General features: G+C 47.5%; 1 protein-coding gene across 1 annotated transcript; it reads right to left on the reverse strand.

Moving 5' to 3' along the window:
- Positions 1 to 6796: 6796 nt before the first annotated feature.
- GARIN4 (golgi associated RAB2 interactor family member 4) lies at positions 6797 to 8554 on the reverse strand. The gene has a single exon (XM_053606047.1). It carries the CDS (start codon positions 8552 to 8554, stop codon positions 6797 to 6799), a length of 1758 nt encoding a protein of 585 aa, XP_053462022.1.
- Between the last annotated feature and the right edge of the window lie 3762 nt (positions 8555 to 12316).

Here is a 12316-nt window from a genome sequence, read left to right on the forward strand (position 1 = left end):
TAGTCTTCATGGCATTTTCTTAGTTATTGTGTTAAGACATTTATATTCTACACCTAGTACATTTCACATGTACCCTTGTAAGATGCACTGTAGGTGTGGTCCCACCAATTACCCTCTGTCCACCCATCCCTCCTCCCCTCCCCTCCGTCTCCCCTCTCCCCTTCTTCTTCTACTATAATTGGGTTATAGCTTTCACAAGAAAGCTATAAATTGGTTTCATAGTAAGACTGAGTACATTGGATACTTTTTCTTCCATTCTTGAGACACTTTGCTAAGAAGAATATGTTCCAGCTCTATTCAGGCTGCACGGGTACTCTGTCACTGACTCCACCCACATACCTACTCTTGGCAGTCACTGCTTGTCCCCTCAAGCCAGAATCCCTGGCCTCTCAGGGGACCTTGTCTTGTGACCATCCTGTGCTTGGCCATCCCACTGCTGAGGGACTACAGCCATGCAGCCTGGATGAGACACAACTTCTGAAGCAGCTTGCACCTCTGGCAGCTAGGAATTAGCATCAGGTTGATTGTTGTGTGATAAAGGGAGAGGTTGACAGACTCAGCGTGGGTCCTGGCTTTGCCATTCAAGTGCTGACCTGCAGTAACAGCACATGGCCATAAGGGGCTCTGCTGATGGCTCTCACACCTAGCAAGGAAGGGCCCAGTGGGACTGTCACCTGCTGGCTTCTGGCAGATGAGAAAGGAAGGGCTTGAGTGGTCTCTCCTCTTAGAGATCTCTGATGCTTGAAGCCCCACAGCCTTCGCTGGCTGCCTTATCCTTCTGTTTTATTCCTCATCCATAGAAGCTGTTGTTTCACATCTTAATACCTTCCTCTTTGCTTGGGGTGGGGGGGGATTGGGGGGCTCTTCTTGCCATTTCCTTTACAGTCCAGCAGCCACCTCAGGGAATGATGCCTCCACTTTTAGCTCCTTGTCTTTCGGGACAGGGGAAGGACAGTTGTCCTGTTTTATCTCTTCAACGTCTCCGGACTCTGTCTCCTTGTCCCCTCAGCCATCTACCTGACTCCCCATCTCTGGCCAGGATTGGCCTCCCGAGGGAACCCTCTGCCTCCAGGTACCCCCCTGCCCATCACCTGTCCATCTTGCAGACAGGGCGACGCACTGTCATCAGGCACCACCATCAGCGGCTCCCAAGAGCCTGACATTCACCCAGCATCCCCGTTCCCCCAAGATCTGATGCTGCTGACTGATCCTTCAGCTTCATGTCCCTCCTCTCCTCTTTCCCTCCAACCAGCAAGACTGGAATAGTTGTAATTGCCTAACACACTGTGATGTTTCTTGCTTTTGTACTTTGCACAGATTCGTTTCTGTGGTCCGATCCTCTATCCTGTTACCAAAAGTTCGGCTCTTATCCCCAAGGCTAAATCAGAAAAACAAGGACAAGTGATTTGAGGAGAAGGAAAGAGAAATGTATCACTCTGCCAGAAATGAGGAGGTTGGACAGAGTCCTGTCTCCAAGTACCAAGGTCCTGCCTCTGAGTAGAAGTATAGAGCCTTTAAAGGTTCGGATTAATTCCATCTTTGGCTAAAACAACCTCCTGGCCTTCACCCAGATCTGCACAAACAACAAAGGGCACTCCCCTGCCCTTCCCAATCACTAGACTGAGGCAGGAATGCAAGTTTTATTTCTCAAAAAGAGTAAAGGGAAAGCAAGAACCCAGTCTCTACTAGAAATAGAAAAACTAGCTGTGCGATGTGACACGCAACTGTGGTCCCAGCTACTCGGAAGGCTGATGCAAGAGAATTGCTCAAGCCCGAGAGTTGGAAGTTGCTGTGAGCTGTGACCATGGCACTCTATCCAGGGCAACAACAACAACCACAAAGAGCAAAGAAGGCCAGACGCTGTGGCTCACGCCTATAATCCTAGCACTCTGGGAGGCTGAGGTGGGTGGATTGCTTGAGCTCACAAGTTCGAGACCAGCCTGAGCAAAACTGAGACCCCCCCATCTCTACTAAAAATAGAAAAACTGAGGCAAGAGGCTCGTTTGAGACTAAGAGTTGGAGGTTGGTGTGAGTTATGAAGCCAGGGCACTCTAACCAGGGTGATAGCTTGAGACTCTGTCTCAAAAAAAAAAAAAAGTTTTTTTGAGAGAGAGAGAGTCTCATTCTCTTGCCCTGGTAGACTGCTGTGGCATCATAACTCACCTCAAACTCTTAGGCTTAAGCAATCCTCCTGCCTCAGCCTCCTGAGTAGCTGAGACTACAGGTGTTTGTCACAACACCTGCCTATTTTTAGAGACAAGGTCTCACTCTTGCTCAGGCTGGTCTTGAACTCCTGAGCGCAAACAATTCACCTACCTAGGCCTTCCAGAGTGCTAGGATTACAGGTGTGAGCCGCCTCACCCAGCCCAAGTAAAGGGGTTTGAAGAGACAGAAAATATTTTTACTTTTTTTTCAGGACATTTTCTCTGTTATATTCCCCACCCCTCCGTGGGCCCCTCCTATACGCTTACCCTTGTCCCCCTAGTTGTCCTTCAAAGCTGCCAATCCTCTGGGACATCTTTCCTGACCCGCACATGCCCTAGGATCCATCCCCTGAACACGTTCTGTTTCCTGATCATGCCCCTCTCAATGCATCTGTGACTCAGAGTCCTAGTGACTACTGTCACCTCCTCCTCTGGCCCTGAGACCGCACAGTAGGTACCACACAGAAGGAACTGCACTGGAGCAGCCGCCTGTCTGCCCCGTCACCTCCCCAACCTTGAGCCAGTCTTGGAAGGAGATATGTGAGAATCAGAAGAGAGCACGCACATTCAAGAACTTTATAAATGGCTAAGTGAGGGCCCAGCATGGTGGCTCACACCTGTAATCCCAGCATTCTGGGAGGCCAAGGCAGATAGATTGCCTGAGCTCACAGATTGGAGACCAGTCTGGGCCAGAGGGAGACCCCGTCTCTAAAAATAGCTGGGTGTTGTGGTGGGTACCTGTAATCCCAGCTACTTGGGAGGCAGAGGCAAGAGAATCGCTTGAGCCCAAGAGTTTGAAGTTGCTGTGAGCTATGATGACACCAGGAGGGGGACAAAGAGAGACTCTGTCTCCAAAACAAACAAACAAAAAAAATGGCTAAGTGCTACATGAATGTTTTTATTGCATTTTCATTTTCCAGTCTAGTGTTTACCTACACTGGCCTGTGTGGAAATCAGAAGATGAAAGGAATGTGGTGTGATCTATTTGTAACTTCCCTACCTCGGGGCAAGGGAAAACTGGCCAAGAGTAAACCATTAATTTGTCTCCCTGCAGGCCCCCCAATCTTCTCTGGAACTCTGAGTTAATGATTCTGAGGTTGTTTTCCTCACAGGGCCAATTTGTTGGCATGTTTCCTTCTTTCTTAAGAATAACTTGACTGGCTGTAATAGGTCCTTGGCCTCGGGTCAGCAGCCTTGTTTTGCAGAAGGACGTGACCTCGCGCCCACAATTCCCTCTGCGGAAGAGACCTGTCTGTCCCAGCTAAAGCGATCAAGACTGTGACTTTCCTCCAAAGTGGCTTTGGGAATTTGCTGTGCAGGTCCAAGCAACAAGGATGGTGAGATCTAGCTCATAACCTCCCCTCCCATGAAGTTTAAGCATTAGTTTTTGGAATCCCAACAGCCCCAGCCAAAAACCGCAAAAAAAAAAAGAAGTAATTTTCTGAAGGGTCTGTATAAAGAAACTGTTCTGAGTCTCTCTTTTTTTTTTTTTTTTTGAGACCGAGTCTTACTATGTCTCACTTGGTAGAGTGCCCGGACATCACAGCTCACAGTAACCTCAAACTCTTGGGCTCAAGCGATTCTCTTGCCTCAGCCTCCCAAGTAGCTGGGACTACAGGCCTCTGCCACAATGACTGGCTATTTTTTGTTGCACTTGTCGTTGTTTAGCTGATCTCAGGCGGGGATTGAACCTGCCACCCTTGGCGTATGTGGCTGGCGCCATAACCACTGGGTGCCAGGCCTGAGCCTCATTTTAAAAAGTTTGATTTAGGGAGGCGCCTATGGCTCAGTGAGTAGGGCACCGGCCCTATATGCCGAGAGTGGCAGGTTCAAATAAATCTGGCCCTAGCCAAAATGCAACCAAAAAAAAAAAAAGTTTGATTTGTGGCCCTGCCTGGGGGAAGACTGGGTTGCCCAGAGACATAGCCCCAAGCAGGAGCAGTTTTTGCTTCGGAGAAGGGCCTGGAATTCCAGGAGGGAGGTCTGTTTATAGAAGTAGTGCCCCTGGCCAAAGGCTGGGAATAGAAGTCTGGGAGCAGGTTTCAGCTTCAGGGTGGTCTGAACCCCCTCTTGAGATAGGGCCATCTTATCTCAATAGTGGAGTTGGAAAACCAACCTGGAGCCTCCTCACCCCACCTCTCCTTCCTCTCAATGCAGTAATTTTGGTACTCATCCTGCAGAGTTTCGGAATATGGTGGTAAGAGCCTGGTATGTTTCAGGTGCTTGTCTCCTTGGATTTGTTTGCTTTTCCTCTTCCTCAGGCCTCAGACAAGGCTTTGCGTGAAGAAGTGGGCTGGTACATCACTGCTTTGCAAAGGTGCCACTGTGGGACTGGAGCAAATTGCCTTTTTTTCTATTTGAGACAAAGTCTCACTCTGTCACCCAGAGTGCTGGGGCATCATAGCTCACAGCAACCACAAACTCTTGTGCTCAGGTGATCCTCTTGCCTCAACCTCCCAAGTACTGAGACTATAGGTGCCCACCACAATGCCTGGCTAATTTTTCTATTTTTAGTAGAAATGGGGTCTTGCTCTTGCTTAGGCTGATCTTGAACTCCTAAACTTGAACAATCTACCTGCCTTGGCCTCCCAAACTGCTAGGATTATAGGTGTGAGCCACTGCGCCTGGCCACACTTATAATCCCAGCAAGTTACCTTCTTGGCTACAAGTTACTTTCTTGAACCTCTATGTCCTCATCTATAAAACAGGGATATCATTCCTAATAATAACAAGCCAAGATTTCTTGTAATAATAGATGTTATTAAAATCCTACTCTTTTTTGTGCTCAGCAGCTTACACCTTTGGGAGGCTGAGGCGGGAGGATTGATTGAGGCCGGGAGTTTGAAACTAGCCGGGGCAAACATAGTGAGACCCTGTCTCTACAAAAAAAATTTTTTTTTTTTTTGTAGAGACAGAGTCTCACGTACCGCCCTTGGGTAGAGTGCCGTGGTGTCACACGGCTCACAGCAACCTCCAACTCTTGGGCTTACGCGATTCTCTTGCCTCAGCCTCCTGAGCAGCTGGGACCACAGGTGCGCACCACAACGCCCGGCCATTTTTCTGTTGCAGTTTGGCCGGGGCTGGGTCCGAACCGGCCACCTTCGGCATATGGGGCCGGTGCCCTACTCACTGAGCCACAGGAGCCGCCCTACAAAAAATTTTTAAAAAATTAGCCAGGCACGGTGTCAGGCACCTGTAGTCCCAGCTACTCAGGAGGCTGAGGTAGGAGGATGGCTGGAACCCAGGAATTTGAACTTACAGTGAGCTATGCCCAGGCCACTGCACTCCAGCCTGGGTGATGGGAGTGAGACTCTATCTCCCACTTCCTAAAAAAATTTTGCATCTTAACAAAAAAGGACTTTTAGATGTATATCACTTTTGTGCATACATAAAGGTGAAAGCATAATGGGGAAGAAATGTTTGAGATATGTTTGGGGCAATGACAACATCACAACTATCTTAACATTGATAGGACCATTTTGATTTCAGAAATGTTGAAATACACAAAACTACAAAACAATAATGAACACTCTTGTACACCCACTCCCTTGCTTAAGAACTAATACAACTTCCAACATCACTGAAAACCTGTGCCTATCTCCGTGACCCCATCTCTTGCCTTTCCATCCAAGAGAAAGCCATTGTCCTGAATTTTGTTTACCATTCCTGTTCCTGTTTTTATCTGTTTTACCAAGCACGTAGTATATTATTTGATCTTGTTTTTGAACTGTTCTAAGTGGAATTGTATCTTATTCTATGATTTGCTTTTTTAAAAACAACATTATGAAGGTGGTGCCTGTGGCTCAAGGAGTAGGGTGCCAGTCCCATATGCCGGAGTTGGTGGGTTCAAACCCAGCCCCGGCCAAAAACCACAAAACAAAACAAACAAACAAAAAAAACAACATTATAAGCAAAATATGTATAGCTAATATGTGTAGCTGCCATCTAGATTTCACCACTGAATATCCCCATCTATTCACCTCTCACTCTCTTATCAGTTCTCTGTTGATGGACATTTGGGTTGTTTCCAGTGTTTTGCTATTCAATTATTTTGCTCTAAATGTTCTTATAGCTGTTTCTTGGAGCACGCATATGTGTTTCTCCAGGAACACACCTAGAAGTGGAATTGCTATGTCTAGACAGGGTCCTTTCTGTTCTGATTGCTAACAAATACTGTGGCTCCCTTTCTCCCACTTCCCCTCTCCCACTAGTCTTAGGGGATAAAAGTCCTATTCTTACTTTATCTCTGGACCTCCAGGAGAAGAAAATTTTGTGAGAAGGATAGGGAGATGGTGGAGGTAGAGCTTCCCAGCCTACACAGTCTGTGACTCTCAGCCAGAAAGGGGTTGAGGCGCTCATCTTGTCTCCACTGAACATAGATGTGGTCCTGGGGTCTCAGGGTGCAGTGCAGTTAACATCACAAAATTCAATGTGAGGTCACTATGGGTCTGTGGGGTGTGGATAGTCAGAAGGCAGCAAGCCACACTCAGATGTATGGTTCTTTATTTAAACTGCAGTAAAGAAAGCTGTAATCAGCTCTCAGGGATGCTCCCCAGAGCCCTGGGCCCCTCTGCAGTTTGTGGTTCCAGGTCCTATTTATGGGCTGTGAAGGTCACTGTCTCCATGATCTCGGATGTCACAGAGCTGACCACCTCCAGGTCCTGGCCACTCTCCCCCGCCTCCACAATGGCCTCCATGGTGTTCCTCTCCACTGTCTTCGCCACAATGCCCACGTCTCTGCCACGTGGTGAGCCTCCAGCTTTTGTAGTAAGGTTGGCTCTGACATTCCTCAAGAAAGAGCTGATCCTGCTGAGTCTCTTGCTGGAGCCCGAACTAGCGGTTGATAAGCTCCTTCCAGATTTGTGAGAGGTCCTTGAATCCTTGGTGATGGGTGTGTGGCTGACACCTTTGTGCGAGCTGCTATGGCCTTTGTCCTTTCTGTCCTCTCTGCTGGCTCGGTGGCTGGATGAAGAATGGCTGGGGGATTTTCGGGCTATCTTGTCACTGCTCGTCTTGCGGCGACTCTCCCCTGTCCTGCGGTGATGGGTACTCCTACCGCCGAGCGCTCTGTCCTTCTCCCTTCTCTCCCTTCTCTCCCTCCGTTCCTTGCGGCCTTCTATACTGGCCTGGGACCGCTGCCTGCCGTGTGTGCCACTTTCACTGCGTTCTCTCAGCAAGGTTGAGGTGGAAGGTCCTGCAGCTGGACTGTTTTCTACTTCTACAGCAATCTTGCTGGTAGATTCTATTTCAGCAATCGTCACACTCATGATGCCCTCTGCGGGGAGGTTACTGGATATACCAGAAACATTCTCTGAGGACTTGCTGGCAGCCCCGACCATGGCCATGTTGATGTTCTCTGAAGACCTGCTGGGAGAGCCTGCAATGGCTACGCTGCTGCTTCCTTCTGCATCTGGGGTGGCCTCTCCTGCTGTGGACCTCACATCTCCAGGGCTCACAGACTTGGTCACTGGGATACTCGAAGTACTTACAGTGGCTCCAACTGTCCCAGCAGCTGCTGTCTCTCTGGTTACCCTTGTTGATGACTTTTTGGCAAGCTCTGCAGATTTTGTTTTGGAGATGGATACGTTGGACACACTGGTGGGTTTGTGAGAGTCATGTTGGACCCCCTCCCCTCCAGCATAAGCGGCAGAGGTGGCCCCGCACACGTCAGAAACCATGTGGAGGCTCCTGACGCTGACCTGGTCCTGGTCCCCCTTTCCTTGCAAATCTGCGCCTCCCAGGCTCGACCTGTCCTCTTCGAGCACAGGCATGGACATGCCCTCGGCGGGAATGGCATAGGTGCTGCTGTTACTGTCCATGGGTGGTCGCAGGAGGTAAATTAGTTTTTCCCAATAGGCGAAGAGGTCAGTCCGTGCATCTAGAGGTGGACATAGCTGCAGGTAGCAAGAACGGCCAGTGGCAAACTTTAGGCGCAGCTGTTGTTTCTCACGGTCGTGAACAGAGATCCTTACGAACTTCAAGGGAAGGAGCCTGGTGAGCTCTAAGGCCTTTGTAGCCTTGCGGCGGCTTCCCTTGGTGGCCTGGCCACGTCCAGCATACTCATCACAATTGGTGGCTGGTCGGGCCAGCAGCATGACGTCAGGGAGTGGGAGGCTGGGGCTGGTGCATGCGATGCCAACGGTAACCATTCGGACACGGTTGTGCACATCAATCACTTCTCCCCTTTTGGTGATCTGGATAAAGTCACTCTCAAATATTGGTGCGTACTTGAATATATCATACTCTCCTTTGTACAGCTGTCGCTGCAGTTTCCCCATGGTGGTATTGAACATGCCTACCGCAGAGCCACTCTGGGCGGTGTAATATGGCAATAGGCATTCAGTGTTCATGGCTCCCTGGGTCTTCCTTGGCCCCGTTGGCAGGTGAGGGAGCAGGGATGCTCCTGGGCCACAAAGATGGCTCTGCCGCTGGTCTCTCCACCCCACCCCACCCCACAAGCCCCCCCTTTTGCCTCACAGCCTCCCAGAGGCTGAGGTTGGGGGTGGGGGCACAGATGGTTACCGTGGGAATGCAGTGGCGTGCCGGACTGCAGACTGAATCTCTCCGCTGATGTAGAGATGCAGGGTAGGCTCCTGAGAGGGTTTCTGGGTCTAACCCCCTCACTTCCACCTCTGATTTTATATCTCCCTGACAGTCTACAAACTGCAGTCCCAGCGAGAGAAGTGACCATCCTCTTGGCCTAAGTCCCCGCACAGCCATATTTATCACCCACTGTCCTTTGTGACCTGTCACTGTCACACACCCCTTTGTTTTCATCTCCCACTGCCTCCCAGGGCAGAGTCATCCCCCAGAGGACAGGCCCCCCTGCCAGGCACTCAGGTGAGTGCCAAAATAAACATTTTTTTCAAATGAGAAAATTTTGTATGGCTTCCCCCCTTGTACCCTGCAATTCAAAAGATGCAGCAAACAGACAACATCTCTAGGAATGCTAGATAATAGGATAAATTTGGGCCATTTGATTTACATGGACCACTGACTTAAGAAGACCAATTGGTGCATTACAGGAAGCTGCATAATTAGCTCTGTATGTGCGTTTATTTATGAATGTATGTTATGGAGAACCCAGGACAACCACTTCAGACAGGGGCTGGGCTGAGCTAGGGATTAAATTTCCTAGGAATTCACCTCCATTCCTTCCCTCCATTACAAACACTCCACTCTCTACTTCCTGTCCAGTGAAATGCCAGGCAGAGGAGAATGGGAGGGAGGCGCAATCTTACACTCTAGGGGCCTGTCAAAGGCCCTCCTGAACTAACCTCCCTACCATGCAGAAGTGGCTTAGAAGCCATTTACACATGTGACAGCACGTGCCATTATGTCCCCTGCTTGTTGTCGTTTCTGCAAAGCTAGTCACAGAATAAGTAATTTCCAAACTGTTACTTGAAACTGAGAAGAGCTCCTGCTTCCAACTCTCTTTTCCCCCCATTTGATAGTTTTGCTTGAAATTTCACCTTAGACATTCATTCCCTGAAGGTGAAGGCCCATTTTTTTTTTAGAATACACAGACCATCACTGGGTGGCTGGATAAGGAAAATGTGGAGTATCTATATAGTGGAATATCATTCAGCCATGCTACCATATGCTCATGCTCGAAAACATTATACTGTGTGAAAGAAGCTGGACCCTGAAGGCCACATATACGATCCACTTATATTAAGTATCTAAAATAGGCAAATCCATGGAGACAGGAAGATTAGTAGTTGCTGGGGTCTGGAGAGAGAGGGGAATGGGAAGTGACTGCTTAATGGGTACAGGATTTCCTTTGGAGGTAATGAAAAAGTTCTGGAAATAGATAGTGGTGGTTACACAGCATTGTGAATGTACTTAATGTCATGGGATTTTGTACACTTCGAAATAGTTATGATGGTAAATTTTTATGTTTTGTATATTTTACAACACACACTCATAAATGTACAATCTCTTGTTTGGAACTGTTGTGGTTTGAAGAAACATAGGCTTGTAGCTTAGAAAGCTGAACTGCGAGACCTTGAGCAAGTCACTTTGCCCTCTCTGTCCTCATCTATAAGATGCAGAATATAGTTGTGCAGACTAAGCAGGATTGTGTACGTGAAGTGTTTAGCTCATTGCCCTACTCAGTAAATGTTAGATATTATTAGCATCAGTCCTCAGCGGTCCCTTTAGGCTCAGTGTGAATTCCTTCCTGAAAGAAGTTTTTGATGAGACCTAGAAAATCTTCTGGAGTTACAGCCACCATGAGAACACAGGAGGATGCTCACTGGGCAAACTTGACCTCCTTTCAGGCAGATCTTGACCAGAAATATGGTTCACTCCACAGAAAACCGGTACTGGAGCCAAATCAGAAGGTGTGGACCACCGAAGAGAGGAGAACGGTTAGTAGGATTCAGGTGTCAAAGGTTTACTCAAAGCTCATGGGGAGAAATTAGGGTAAAGATGGAAAAGAGGACTTCAGCTCTTGATGGAAAGGGAAGACATTCAATTTCAGAACCCCTGTCTTCTGCCAGAACCCTTCAAAGCTTTTTTATTCCACAATAGGTGTCTGGCCAGCTCTCAGGGAAAGAATAGAGGGGCAGGAGGAAGGCCAGGGAGGGTGGCTTTCCTTGCTCAGCTAGTATGATGTTCCCCTGTCCCCCAATGAGAGACACCTCAGTGTAAAGATATTGTCAAACCAGGTGTTTATTCTGGCAGCAACCCCATCCAAGTTTATTTTCTCTCAACGCGCTCCAACCTCCTCGCTCCTTCAAAGGTAAAACAAAGTAAACTAAATGGCTTGATGGTAAATACATATTTCTCCTTTTCTTTATTAAAGTATCAAAACATAAACTTGGCTACTGAAAACAAAACTATTTTTAATTCATTTGTTAAAAGAACTTACAGTTATGCTAACCATACACAGTGCATGTCTCACATCAGTTTTCCTTGCCATAGCCTCTCATCCCCACGCTAGTGCATTGTTGTTGAGGTCAGTCTGGAAAGGCCTTGAGTTTCCTGATGGCTGGTGGGTGGCACCTCTATCCTTAGCTAGAAGGTAAATCGAGGGACTTTTGCCCCTCCATCCAGATAAGGAACAGAGATTATTTACTCAAAGGACTGGTGAATGGTATCCCCCATGGCTCTTTACAGATTAGGGAAGGCCCTGGAAGTGCAATTAAAGCAGCCAAATTAGGACACTCCTGTCACAAGTGATAGTTTAAAGGAATCATGCGTGAGTTCAAAGGAGCAGGCACACCATTTCGTGGGGATGAATCTAACAGTTAATGGAGCCAGTATCTCTCTGAGGAACAGCACTAGTAACAGAGTAGCCAATTTGTCTTTCTAGCTATTTGTGAGTATCATACATGTACACAAAGAGCAAGGGAGCCCAGCTCTACTTCAGACCTAAGGAATCATATGCCCTGGAAATTCCACCAAATTAGATGGAATCACTTTCTTTGAATTATCACATCCCTCCTGTCTAAAATTATTTGTTTTTCCACTCCCCAGTCTTTCCTGATATGTAACAATGAGATACACATTTGAACATAACAGATGTAATTCAACTGAATACTTATTTAAAAAAATTTTTTTTGTATTTCAAATACTAGGAGGTACATGAATTTTGTTTATATACTTTATTTTTTTTCAAAAACTGAGTCAAGGTTATAAGCATGCCCCTCACCTACACAGTGTGCACTGTACCCAACCCACCTCTCCTCCCTCAACCAAATAATTCTTTAAGAGGAGTTCTATGGCAGACCATTAGGTGTCAAAGGCTCAAGTTGAACAAGTGTGTGTTTGAACTCTTTATACATTCAGAGAAAATGATAGTTAAGGTATTTTGCAATTCGGATTTTATGTCAAAATTCTAATATCTTAACACCAAACTATTCATCTGAAAGATGTTTTTGGTGCTGTGTCTCAGGGATTGGTAATGAGAAATTGAGCATCAGGTGCCACAGACTGAGGAACACGATTGAAAGTCAACTATCCCACCTAGTGGTGCTCCAAAGGACAAACAATGACACCCAGACAATTTTTAAAGCTAAACACCTCCCATAATGGAGAGGGGAGGGGCGGGGAATGACCAGATCTCAACAACCAACAGATTCAAAAGAAACCAGCACAACACATTT

The sequence above is a fragment of the Nycticebus coucang genome, chromosome 10 (genome assembly GCF_027406575.1).
Source record: "Nycticebus coucang isolate mNycCou1 chromosome 10, mNycCou1.pri, whole genome shotgun sequence".
Classification (NCBI taxonomy): domain Eukaryota; kingdom Metazoa; phylum Chordata; class Mammalia; order Primates; family Lorisidae; genus Nycticebus; species Nycticebus coucang.